This window comes from Mastomys coucha, unplaced genomic scaffold (assembly GCF_008632895.1).
Source record: "Mastomys coucha isolate ucsf_1 unplaced genomic scaffold, UCSF_Mcou_1 pScaffold7, whole genome shotgun sequence".
NCBI classification, from domain to species: Eukaryota; Metazoa; Chordata; class Mammalia; order Rodentia; family Muridae; genus Mastomys; species Mastomys coucha.
Genome location: NW_022196913.1, coordinates 106,142,103 through 106,156,073, shown reverse-complemented (window position 1 = coordinate 106,156,073; position 13,971 = coordinate 106,142,103). Strand labels below are relative to the sequence as shown.

Below are 13,971 nucleotides of genomic sequence, written 5' to 3'. Positions count from 1 at the left end.
CAGCTCCTGTGTCCAGTATACCGGTAAAATTCTTTCCCTCTATAAACAACTGTAACGTGGGCCTGGTCCTAAGGTCAACCACCAGATGAGCAAAGTCTGTCCCAGATGAGCCAAGCCCGTCCGTGTCCCGTGGCAGTCCCGTAGAGGGGAAACAATCACGTAAGCTGGGGAGGACTATTTACTGAGCAAACTTAGCTCCCGGGGAGATGAAGAAGATGCCCTGCGGGCAAGAACAGAGAACCTGTAGTTTCCCAGTGTAATCTGCAAGTCTTTCAAGTTGCACAATGGCAAAATTGGCACCAGGCCCACACCTGTTGACTGACTCAGCAAGCTCCCAGATAGGGGTGCACTCCACTGGAGCACAGACACGGCCACCGCCAGCATCCTCAAACACTGGAAAGGCACGCAAGAGTTTACTCTTGTCTCCTCTAGACAAAAAGGAATCCAAACAGCATCCATCAGTGCACAGCGGGGGTGCACCTGGAAGAGCAGACGGGTCAGCCTGAAGCGTTCCGCGGCTCTGATCTCCCTTTCGCTTTCGATTCTGGAGAGGCAGAGAATGCTCATTTGGATGATACCTCTCTTCCTTATAGCGAGCCGCTTCTCTCTCCAAGTACTCCTCTTCGGAGGGGCTCAATTCCTCAGAGCTATCAGGCTCGAAGAGCTTCTGGCTCGAAGCTCCATCTCTTTCTCTACTTTTCTCTCCCAGGGTGTCCTTCCCCTTATCTCTCTCTTCCGCAGGTCGAGCGGAAGGGCCTGTACTCTTGGGTATATCCTTTTTTCTCTCCCTTTTCTCCTGGCTAGCCTCCATTCTCTCATCTTCTCTCTCCCTTTTATTCTGGCTAGCTTCTACTCTCTCCTCTGTTTCTGACATGCTATCTTGTATCAAATAACAAATGGACATCTTAACAAGCGCCATTAACACAAATACCACGGCTTTGGCCGCGCTTTCTAACCCTGAGAAAGGGTCGGAGGAATTAAAATCAAGCAGCATGCCTCTCAGAGCTCACTCTGTCCTGCAGTTCTGAAACCTACCAGTTGTTGTAAGGTTCTCCCGTCCCGGGTTTTTCGGCACCAGCTGTAGCCCGCGCAGTCGTCTCGCCAGCAAGAAGACACGCGGACACTAGGTTCCTTCTGCAGCAACGTTTATTGTCCTCATCCGTAGGGAAAAAAGGGTGGAGCCAATAATCCGCACTGCTTATATACACCACAGTGCGGTGTGTCTGCCCATGATTGGCTGTTTGCTCATTACCCTATGTAACGCCCCAGAATGGGCCGTGACTTTTCACTCTACGCACATGCGTAAACAGTTCTTTACTAGGAGTTGACAGTGGAAGTAGGCACCATCTTGCCATGGCGAATGTCTCTCCAGCTTCACCGCTCCCCACACGGTACAGGTGTGGGTAAAGGCGAAGGTAGCAGTTGTTCTTTATGGCGATCTTGCATATGCTTTAGAGCAGGCTTAGGAATCAGAATTCCCCTCCCTGTGGGCAGCCACATATTTCTGTACTTCAGCATCTACTTCAGTATAACTTCCTCCTGCAGTCTGGTGGTGATGCTCTGCTGTCTCCCATAACCACCTATGGACCTACTCTTCTTCCACAACAGGCATGCCATGGGCAGCAACTCCTAGAGGCCTGCTGGACCTTTTATATAAGCCGGGGCAGGGCATTGGATGACCATAGTCCATTTTCCCTTACTGCAAATCTTTCCCTGTCCCATCAGCGTAGAGTAGGTCAAGTAATTGTCTCCATCTAGGGCCTGAGCAAAGGTGGGGCTGAGGAAGGATCACTGGATTCCATTTCTCCCATTGTCTGGCGGCAGTTGAATTTAGAAAGAATCTGGTTCCCAAGCTGTGACTAGTAGATCAGAATTCATCAGTGGACATCTGCCTATATTCAAAGAGTGAACCAGGAGCTCCTATTAGTGGAATAAACATAAGAGGGTATGATAGCCAAGGACAAGGAACAGAGTTTACCAGACCTTTCAAAGTCTCTCTATCCTAAGGCAGTTGCTTCTAACTTCTCACACTGTCTTTGAGCATTTGCCCATGTGAGATCTATATCATTGGATTTATATAGGATGTGTTACTTAGTCATTTCTGGGATTCATCCAGGTTGTCATGCTTTTGGCTTTTTAACACCTGAGCCCTAACTCAATGAAGAAAATTTTCCTAAATAATGAGATGGTAAATATTGCAGTTTCTAGTGGAAAGGCTTTGTTGCCACAATCCTTCAAGGGGCCAGTATTGCAGAACTTGAGGGCTTTCCCTTTCTGTGGTGCAGACCAAAGGAGGGTTGTCTCTGCTTTCTTTCATATTTCTTCTAGGAAAGACATGGATCAGAAGGGTTCTAACAGTTTATAGAAGTTAAATCTTTGTTCAGAGGACAATGGCTGAGATTAAGCATAAATTAGGTCTCTTCTCTTGGGAGTAAGGGATTCAAGACAAAGTACCAAATCAGGAAACAGCTAGTCTGGGGTTTAGAGAGACAAGAATTCTTCTGAATCTTCAACATCAGGAGCTATTGGCACCGTGTTTGTTCCTCAGTGTCCGACCTGCCTCTGGACCTTGTGTGGAAGAGGGATCATCCTAACCTAGCAGGGATGATGCTGATGACCTGGGATCTTTTACGCCACAGCACAGAGACTTTATATCACAAGGAAACACCTGCATATGGGTTACACAGCTCTGTCATCAGGGGAGTGAGTCCTAGTTGATATTTCTGTTTGATCATAGGTAAAGCTTATGTGGATGTGATTATATAGCTATGATGGCACTTTGATACTCTAATCACTCTTGGTGAGTGTGCAGCCCAGAGGGAAACCGGCTTTACAGTTGTATTAATGTGCTGACCCATGACTTGCTGAACCATCTCCTTAATTTTAGACAGTCTGTTACTTCTTTTCTACCCTTCGGTTGTTGTAACTGTTGTGTCAGGGGCTGTCTTTTACATTATACCTTTCCTTTAATAGGACCCCTCCTTAGGACACTTTCTACCACCAGACTTCTGTTTTGTTTCTCTATATTGATCACTGTTTTACTCTTTAAGTATTTTTACCAGAAAATTGAAAGTATAATATCTTAATGTGTTTATCTTTAGCACTATGTATTTTGAAAAATGATTAGCAATAGATAACAACTCTTCTGGGTTATAATTGGTATTTATCTGACAACTTATAAAGCTGAGGAAGTACTGTACAGATAAATGACCTATGTTTTATGAAGCTTATGGAACATACGTTCTGGGGTTTTGTGTGCTTGCTTTTGTAAGGGTTTCTGTTGGTGGGCTGAAGCTGATTTTATTTTCTCTGGAGGAGGTGTGCAGTCATCCGTTCTCTTACTGGTTTGGTAGCTTACTGTACTGGAGCTCTTGGCCAGTTGACAGGACCTTTTTGAGGAGCCAAAAGAGACAGTGGTTGATTGTGAAAGTCCTTTGGGCTCTACAGAGACAGTGGCTATTTCTCTCCCCAAAGCTGACTCTGTCTACTTAGCAACTCTTTTTTCACCGTCTATTTCAACTTACATCCCCACTGGGGCCTTCCCAATAAAGCAGCCCCAGGACCATGACACTTCTCACCCACCTGCTTCATACTCCGCACTTTGTGTCAGTAATGGTTCTCGGTCACATTTTATAATAATTTATTTGCATTCTTGCACTTAGTTGATGAGCCCCAAAGGGACCGGCTCCATGGTCTTGCTCACTCTTGTCTCCTGTAGTCGGGCATGGCTCTGGCATGTAGCAATTATTTAATGAGAGTTGATGAGTCACTGAACACAGCTGCCAGACTGCCATTTACACTCTGTGCTATCCACCTTGTCCCTCTTTGCTTCTTTCATTTTCCTCTCCTTCTCCCCCTTCCTCTCCCCCTCCCACTTTCCTTCTCTCTCTCCCTCTCTCTCCCACCCCGTCTCATTGTCTCCCTTAGCCACTGTCTACCCCACTTCCATGCACGCTGACTGGCCATTTTTTTTAAATAGTTCAATTCCTAGATCAGCTTAGGTCACATGTTTTCTGGTGGTTTAGTCCCCTGTGGCTAGATCTAAAGATTCTACATAGGCCATGTCCCAACTCCAGTCATACCTACAGCTTTACTGTGGAGACGGAAAGAGCGTGGCAGGGTATTTCCTCACACTTTGAACCCCAAGATTGTGTTATTTACTGGAAAAAAAAACCTTTTAGTTGTGGTGTGGCTCAGCCCTGAGAACATACCTTTAATCTCTCTGACTAGAATACAGACCTGCCCTATTTCCCTAATAATGAAGGTAAAATCATTTGTAGCAAGAAGCAATCATGTTTGCAAATGATGTCTAATTGAGTAGCTGACAAAGTAATGAATTTGACAGAGTAGGATATGCTAACTCTAACAAGAAGAGAAGGAAACTTGAGGGGCAGTGCAGAGAGAGAGGGAGTCAGCTTTACTGGGAGAGTTATACAGAGATAAGTTACAGAAAGAGAACAAGCTAGACACAGGTGAAGACAGAATGAGCCAGAGAATGAGAAGGAGCAGGTTGATGAGATCAGACTTCCAGTTAGCTTGAGACCAAGAAGAGAATTAAGGAGAGTCTGAGGGGAGGGAGGGAGCAGATTTAATCAGTCAGCTTGGAGATGAGTTTGAGCCAGAACAGTGGAGTTGAACTAGCCAGCCAGAGATCAGAAAGAAGTAGAATAAGTCTCAGAGACTGAAAATATTCTATTCCTAGATAAGATTGTCCAGAGGCGAGAAGCTTCCAGAACTAGGCCTAGGTTAGCAGACAAGCAGGAAGCCTCCAGATGACAATCACATCTAGCAAATAAAAGATACTTGTACAAGGGTGTCTGCGCAACCCCAGTGGGTGTTGCTCTAAGCTCTCATTGGCCTCATCTTCACTGGCCCTCAATTCTCAGTACCTAGGTTGAAGAATGAAAGGCTTGTGGTTCTGGCTCCGGAGTGCCCACAGCTGGGAAGGAGCTCACAGCTCAGCAGAGGTGCATTAGTTAACTGCTCTAGCCATTTTGTAAAGTAAGCCTTGTATTTGACAACCCTGATAACAGGAAGCAGAAAGTATAAACTTCCACTGTCAGGAGCCTGAATGTCCAGTGAGTGAGACAGATGATAAACATGGTAAAAATCAATAAAGACATGCTGTGTTACAATGGAAATCTTGAACCATCTCAAGTACTGAGAAAATTTGGGAATGAAAGTAAAAATATAAGTAAAAAATGATTCAGTCTCTAAACAAACATTGTGAGCTGTACTCAAACTGAATCAACAAAGTAGGGTATGGGACTGTTGTTCTATGTTGCATGGCTGTGGAGTGACCCAGGATAAGTGACACTTGAATGCAGGTGACTGAGCCAACAGAACGTGGATGACCCGAGGAGTATCCCAACAACAGGGAAGAACAGGCTGTGGGTGTGTGGAGTGCAGAGAGGAGAGGAGAGTGTCTGAGTGTAGAGATGGAGTCGTGTGATTGAAGGCCCATGCAGCCCTTGCAGGCTTTGAGCCTTTGTTGTGGGTAGAGAGGCCTAGAGCTTGTGGGAGACTGGAACCAACAGTCTTTTATAAACACATTGATTCTATACTGCTTGCACTTTATCACAACTGCTACATTTTTTTCTCCTCTATCCTTAGTCTGTGTAGACAGCCTTACTTAGAAGTTAAGCTTGGATTCCCTTAGAGAATGGCAGGGAAATGAATAGCAAGAGGAAAGGAGGGTCACCACCAAGTAGGCTGGGAGCCCCTGTGGAAACGCAGCTCCCTCTGGTCCTGCATGTGCCCTGTCTCATCTCTCAGGGCGTAGTCTTAGGTGCTCACTGGTCCTGCATGTGCCCTGTCTCATCTCTCAGGGCTTAGTCTTAGGTGCTCACTGGTCCTGCATGTGCCCTGTCTTATCTCTCAGGGCTTAGTCTTAGGTGCTCACTGGTCCTGTGCTTTAGTTATCTTTACAGTAGAGAAGAGTTTGTGTATCATGTTTTCTTCTGTGGCCCCTGATTAGCAGGGAAGAATGATCCCAGGACCACACAGGGTGAGCCTGTCACTTCTGCTACTTTTTTTCTTCGGTGTCTCTTTCTAAAGGACAGCCATTCTGTGAAACAGGCCACGTTTATATGTGAGAGGTACTGACCACCATGGCTGGTGGCAGTTATTTCAGCTCTCATTAGATGAAATGATTCTCTGTGCTATCAGGTAGAGTGTACCTGGGTCCGAGTCTGGGCTTTCTTGCTCCAGTTTATGACCTAGAAAACGGCTTAGCTCTGGTTTGCCATCCAGAAACTGATGATACTTCCTGTATCCCTACGTCCACTGGGAAGATACACACCCAGCTCTAGGGCTGCTAAAAGATGCCTAGCTGGGTGGTTTTGAAAATCAACCTCCTCTTTTGCTTTGTTGTTGTTTTCTCTCTTGGGTACCGTGTGGTTTGTATCCACATGGAGCTGTGTGATGTTCAGGATTGTGAGGTCATTTTAATCCAGGGAAGAACTAGCTTGCCCTCCACATTACACATAATTCCCAGGTAACTCTTGCTGGGGACAGCCTGATAGGTCTGAAAATTGCTTCTTGATCACTAGTTGTAAATCTGCATTCCATTGTTTTCATTAGGCAACAGAGTTCATGTTAAGTACTCTTTCAGGCCTTGTTGGGGCTCTATTGCCTGGCTGGCTTGCCCAGGATGGCGATGGCCTTTTGGAGACACCCACTTTCTTTGTGAGGTACAGAGCCTTGATTACTAGGACGTTTCTTTCTTTCAAAGTTTCCTTTTTTTTTTTTCCTTTTTAATTTTTTTAATCTTTTAACTAGAATATAATTACATATTTACTTACTTTTCTTCCCTTTAGTCCTTCCTATGTTGTGCCCCAAACCCCACTTCCACTTGAAATTATGGCTTCATTTTTTTTGTTATTGTGATACTCCTAAAACACATGCCCCTAAATATGTAAATACCACTTGCTCAGTTTGTTTAATGTTACTTGCATATAGATAATTTCAGGGATGGCCACTTGGTGTTGGATAACCAATAAGGGGGCTCATCTCTAGGAAAGGCTAACTCTCCCTTTCTCAGCCATCCTCAGTTGCCTGTAGTTCCTTGTCTGTGGGTGGAGCCCCACCAGCATTTCCTTTTCAATGTCTAGTGGTATTGAATTTATCCAGGCCTTCTCTAGGCAGCCATATGATTGAGGTATCATGGGTAAAACTTCTCTGTCATTTTTAGGGGATACATTCTCACTACACTTTTCTGGTCCTTTGGCTCTTTCAGTCTTCCCACCTGATTTCCATCAGTGTTCCCCTATGCTTAAGTGCCAGGAATCTGCTGTAGAGGTGTCAGTTGGGGTTAGCCATCCACAATCACTTGTGTGTCTTTGTATTTCATTTTTCATTTTGACCTGTTGTGGTCTCCTGTAATCATTTCTTTTGCAAAGAGAAGCTTCTTTGATGAGTAATGAGAGCTACACTGAATCTGTCAGTATAATAATAAATATTTAAAGTGCAGTTAAGATTCATGCTGCTTTAATAAGGTGGTGGTAGTAGCTCTCCTCTAAGATCCATAACCTCATTAGAGGGTAGTTGGCTAGGTTTTCAGTATCAGACAGGATTTCCTTATGCTAAGGGGACCTTAACTCTAAATAGAGAGCTCCTTGTTATCTCCAAGATATAAGTGCCACTACTCATGTTATTCTGCTATGTTCACTGTCCTCATTGGTCATTACTACTTAGGAGCATTCATTGTTTCCATCTCTTGGAAATAGCACCTTCCAATATTATGAAAGCTTATCCTCAGGGTGAAGGTTTTCAAGTCAAATACAAGTAGTTTCCTCCAGTTCTTTTTTCCAAAGTACATTAGGTCTTCAGCAATAAGGACTTACCTTCAACCTCTCTGTAGTGGTTTGAATGAAAATGACCCTCATTAGTCTCATATATTGAAATAGTTGGTCCCCAGTTGGTAGAACTGTTTGGGAAGGATTGAGGTGTGACCTTTTTGGAAGAGGTGTGTCACTGAGGGTGAGGTTTCAAGTTTCAAAAAATTCATGCAATTCCTAGTGTTGTCTGTCTGTCTGTCTGTCGGTCTGTCTGTCTATCTGTCTATCTGTCTGTCTCATTTGTGGATCAATATATAAGCTCTCAGGTATTCCTTTATTCCACCATCATGGACTCTAACCCTGTGAAACCATAAGCCAAAATAAATGGTTTAGTCATGGTGTTTTATCATAGCAATGGGAAAGAAACTAAGACCCTCTGGGGTGCAACTAAGAGCAACAACAAAGCCTGAAATTGAACAAAATACACATAAGACTATAGTGTAAATATAGTTACCCACCTGAGCCAACACTGCTTCCCCCACAGGCCATAGACTATTGAACAAAGCCACAATACTTGAAATCTTCTTTCACATTTTAGTCAGAGCAGTCCAAAAGACAACACCCACCTGCCTGCCAAGGATTTACTTTTTAAAGATTTATTGTACTCTGTGTGTGTGTGTGTGGGGGGGGATGTGGATCCTCTAGAGCTAGAATTATGGGTGGTTGTGAGCCATTTGACATGCGTTCTGAGACCAAACTCTAGTCCTCTACAAGAGCAACGTGTATTCTAAACTGCCAAGTTGGCTTTCTGGTACTTCAAGAGTTCTTTTTAGTCTATGATCTTGTTGTTTGATACTGAGAAGAGTTCTATCCACTTTCCTTCCCCTCTATAATAGTAAAGAAATCAAGCATTTTCTTGGGCTGCTAGAGCCATGCTGATGTTGTCTCCTGTGACCTGTGGGTCAGTGGAAAGGTGTGCACAGCTGAGGTTATACTGGTGATAGGCGGAACTATGTGGCCTTGTGTCTGTGGAAACGCTGATAATGTATTTAAGAAAACATATTAATTGCTCTCTAACTATAACTTGCATACTTTACAAGTAAAAAAAATTCCACCATTTGGACTTGAAAATTTAGTAAAATTGGGATAGAGAGATGGCTCACTAGTCGAAAGCACTTGCTGCTCTTCCAAAGGCAGAGTTTGGTTTTCAGCAGTTACATTGGTTGGTTCATGACGGCCTATAACTCCAACTCCAGTTCCAGCTGACTGCCTTCCTTCTACATCCTTTATGGGCACCAAGATATATATGACACATATGTACATACACATGTATATACATATAATATGTGAGTCTGTGTGTGCATTTGTGTATCACACAAACACAGATACAAATAAAATCTAGAGTTTGGAACTCATAAACTTAAGATGAGAGGTACAATTAATATTTTTGAACCATTTGGTTTTTGGCTGTTGTTTTTGTTGGTCTTATGAAAACTGTTATGTGTATAAGATGTAACTGCTTTCTTGTTTGTTTTTTGCCCATTTCAACTTAATCAAATGTATATAATATGGTCATATATGTCTGCACCTAGATACTAGGTATCTGGGATGAAAAATGGATGGGAATTGATGACAGCCTGTCTTGTGAGCAGGTGGTTACTCTGTATGGGGTGGGAAGCACACTGTGGTAAAGTGTTTCATAGGGTGTGGTTGGAAGAAAAGCCTGATGCTAAATGGAATAGAGAGAGTGGCAACATCAGGGCAAGATCCTACCCAACCTAGCTTCCAACACATAGAGAGGAATTGAAGTTTAAGCATTGAAGGAAACCATCAATATCAGAAAGCTGATCAAAATATATTTGAGTGAGAGAGCCAAGTTCTAGCCTCAGCATGTAGCATTGGCCATGTGGTTCTGGCTTTAGACTCAAGAATAAAATAAAAGGGGGTTGTGGAATTTCCCTCCATGGTTAAGGAAAGCTTCTGAGGCCAGATGTATGTCAGGTGTGTCCGTGCATGGAAGCCCAGAGAGGCCATCTCATGACGTTGTGAAAGTGAAGCCTGAATTGTGTTGGAGATGCCAAGATATTGGAGATGCCAGAATTGTGGGATGCCTGACAAAGAGAGCTGCTAAGAAGGAGTGGAACCAGTCCATGACAGAGAAGTGTGTTGTAGTCAGCAACACTGAAGGCAGTTGGAAATCTGAAGAGTACTTTGACATCAGATATGGGGATGCAGAATTTGGAGATTTCCCTGCTGCTTTTCATTCTTGCTTTGATCCAGTATTTTCTCCTGGTGCCTTTACTCCCTTGGGAATGGTAATGTATATTCTGTGCCATTATATACTGGAAGTGGGTGATCTGTTTTTTGATTTTGATTTTATAGGAGGTTACATTTAAGAGATTGCCATGAGTTGCAGAAGAGGCTTTGGGTTTTGAAGAAGTCTTGAGACTGTGTTAGATTATGGGGATTTTTGAAGTTGAACTGAATGCATTTTTCCATTATGGTATGGCTTCAAGCCTGTGGTTGTCAGGGAGTGGGATGTCCTAGTATGAATAAGCATTCATGTATTTGATCATTAGTCATCAGGGAATGGCATTACTTGAAGTGGATTAGGAGTTGTGGCCTAGTTGGAATGTGTCGCTATGGGTAGGCTTTCTGGTTTCAATAGCCAAGGCCAGGTCCAATGTTGCTTTCTTCCTACTGCCTGCTGATCTAGATGTAGAACTCTTAGCTCCTTCAGCACCATGTCTGCCTGTGTACCCTCATGCTCCCTACTTTAATGATAATGGACTAATCCTCTGAAATTGTAAGCAAGCCCCAAATAAATTCTTGGTTTTATGAGTTACCTTGGTCTTAGTGTCTCTTCATCTCAATAGAGCAATGACTAAGGCAATGGGTGATGCCTCAAATGTTGGGTTGAGGGAAGAGATCTCAGTAGAAGGTGTAGATTTGGGCATCAAGTGTGTGCCCAGACTGTAGGGAACAGTTATATACAGTGATACTTCAGAATGAGAAGAGTGTGGGCTAGAGCACTGTGGGGCATAAGTTTATAGAGAAAGATTGATATGGATACTGTCACCAAGATATTCAGTGGCTAGTCAGAGAGGCACAGCTAAGTTCTGGTGGCCAAAGAATAAGGGTTTCTGGTCATAGATTGTCAGCAGAGACTCAGGTAGTAGAGTCATCTAGTAACACCAGGAGTGACATCAACCATTGGCTTGACTTAGTGGTTACTTTGGTAGAAACAGGTGTCAAGACCAGTTGTGCCTTTACTCAGTTTACTTTGACTTCATGGATTCAGAACAGGGGAGTATAGGGAATGGAACTATGGAGAAGTCTTGCTAGTCTGGTCTGATGGGGATGTGTAGAGTTCCCCAGAGGAACAAGAATTTCTTGGGATCCATACTGCTGAAGTAGTAGTTGTTTTTGTATAATGCTGGCACCGTTAGTACCATTTACTACTGCAGGAAGTAGGGCATACTTCTGTTTGATAACATATTTGTATGATTGCAAGTGGAGATTTTGGTTACTCTCATCAGGAGTAGGATGCTGTGCTCCACATATTCATTTCTTAGTTTTAACATGTTCACTCATTCTCCTGATTGTTGACTATTGCTAAAACAGTGGTCTCTGACATTGTCTTTTGCACTTTTGAAGATATGCTCTTGGCTTTCCCACCAGCATGGGAGCTGTGCACAGTGATCTTTCTCTGTGTGGAAAGTCATTCTACAAATTCCACTGGTGTTCAGGATCTCATCTTCATTGAGATGCCCAGGATCCTCAATGTTTTGCTTCCCTCTTCTCCAGATCAGCTTTTGACTTACTGTAGACTGCACACTTCTGTTCCAGGAGGAACATGTGGCTCATGTTTCTGACCACGGTGTGGCCTTTTCTGCTGTTCTTGTGTGCTACTGCTACCTCTCTCCCGCCCTCCCTCCTTCCTTCCCTCCCTCCCTCCCTCCCTCTCATCTCTTCCTTTCCTCCCTCCCTCTTTTCCTTCCTTCCATCTCTTCTTTCTCTCCCTCTTTCTCTCTGACTCTTATGAGCACTTCTCTTTTTTCAGTGTCCTGGAGGTGGCTGGGTATACACTTTTCTCCCTTTAGGAGTCTGCTGTAATGTTACTGCTCAGACCCTTCCTAGACGAAGCTGGCCATGCTCTTCCTTCAATGGGTGAGCTCCTTCCTGCTCCTCCTTGGTGACAACTAATCATGCCGCCTTGAGTCTGTATACTGCCTTCTTGGTCCCCTCTGAGAATCTGCTTTCCCACCTGGCAAGGGACACCTGTGTGTACATGGTCCCTTTACATGCAGGAGCTACCAGCCTGGCAATGATCACTGTGTCCTCCGCTTCATTCCAGGGAAGCAATTCAAGTGCACGGTGTGTGACTACACAGCAGCCCAGAAACCACAGCTGCTGCGACACATGGAGCAGCATGCCTCCTTCAAGGTAAGAGGCTTGTGAGGAGGAAGCGGGGAGGACACAAGTGGACACACAGCACTTGTGACATTGGCTTTGCTTTCCAGCTCTTTAACTGTCATATGTGGAGTTTACTTTGTGCTCCCTCTTCCCATAAGCCTAGAGTTTCTCTGTGTTTTGGAAACCAAGGCAAGGAAGAGTGTTCAAGAGGATGCAGACAGAAAATAAGGCATGTACTTCTCACTCAAAATTGGAGTGAGTTGCGAGGGGTGTGGTGGTGGGGACAAAGTATAGACATAGGGAGATGTATCCATGCCTTCAGGTCTTGGATTACTCAAGGTAAATTGCCTGGTAAACAGGTGTGATAAAGCCCATGAGGCAGGCTTCTTTATGAGTGGGAGAATATTATGGTCTACCTATACAGTGCCCTGCACAGTGCTTCTGAACCTTCCTAAAGCTGCCACCCTTCAATATAGTTCCTAGTGCTGTTGTGGTTACCAACCATAAACTTATTTTTTTGCTATCTCATAACTGTAATTTTGCTACTATTGTGAATTGTAATGTAAAAATCTGATTTGTGATCCCCGTGAAAGGGTTGTTTGACACCCTTCCCCCAAAGGGTCATAATCTACAAATTGAGAACCTCTGGCCTATCATGTGCAAGGGTTGGAGGATGGAGTCCCTCCAGTTTTCCTAATGTTTGTAAGTAATGTTTCTTCAGTGTGTTTGACAGTATCTATTTAGCCAGTCTCTCACGGAATTATGGAGAGGAAGAAAGATGACCTACTGTGTTTCTCAATAAAAACTCTGCATATCACTTAAGTCAGCTTGCCCCTTGACATTGTTATGTCTGTTGATATGTACTCAGAGAAATTGAATTTTTAAGCTTTGTGACCATTTTGCTCTGAAATGCTTTTTGGAAATGCCTTCTATAGAATCCCATAGAATTGACTAATCTGGAAGGGATGTGGGTCACTGTATTTAAGGCTCTCTCTCATTGAATATCTCAGACTCTGGCTTTGTGTAAGGAAGCTCATACCTGTCATCTTAGAGCTCCCCATGGTACACACTGCCACCCTTGCTTACCAGATGAGAAACCTGAGCCTCAGAATTAAGCTGACCAGCTCTAGTCTTTTCTGCCACAGACTCTGATTTCAGCTTCTGTTGTCATGTTGACCTTCTCTATCATTTGTGAGGCGAGAAGGACCTTCCCCAGCAGCAAGTTCATCCTGTGTTCAGAACAGCTTGTGAGGTTCCTTAGGACTTCTCCCCATACAATTCAAGGACTTAAAGCACTCAGAGTATGCGGGAATATGCTTTTAGCATCCAGAAAGCAAAGGAGCAAGAGCTGAAACTGCATCCTCACACTGTTCAGTGCTCTTCCTGCTGTATCTTCTCAATGACTTTGGGCAGAAGGCTGGGATTGGGAAAGCTATAACCACACAAACAGTTTTCAGGTAGCTGATCTGATCTACAGTGAACATGAGTTGTTAAGGTGGAACCTATATATCACCTGGAGTACCACATGACTGAATCTGTTAGGTCTTCAATTTTATCCCTGTTTTTGTACATAATTAAAACAAAGGGCTTCATTTTATGTCTTAGGGAACACAAATGTGTTTCATTGGGAGATGATACTCTAAGAGTAGTGTATTTACAATGCTAGAGAGCAGAGGACCAAAGCAGCCTTCTGCCTTTGTAGATAAGAAATGTGTATAGTAGAGGATTGCAAATTCGATCATCAATAGGAGGAGAGGACTTCGGCCCTGTGAAGGTT

At 43.9% G+C, this 13,971-nt stretch overlaps 1 protein-coding gene across 2 annotated transcripts in view; it reads left to right on the top strand.

The window, feature by feature from the left end:
- Zfat (zinc finger and AT-hook domain containing) overlaps positions 1–13,971 on the top strand; it is a 184,841-nt gene that overhangs the window by 106,226 nt on the left and 64,644 nt on the right. For both annotated transcript variants that reach the window (XM_031359681.1, XM_031359680.1), the window contains exon 11: positions 12,136–12,224. In XM_031359681.1, the coding sequence (XP_031215541.1) occupies positions 12,136–12,224 (89 nt within the window). The remainder of the gene's footprint in view (positions 1–12,135; positions 12,225–13,971) is intronic.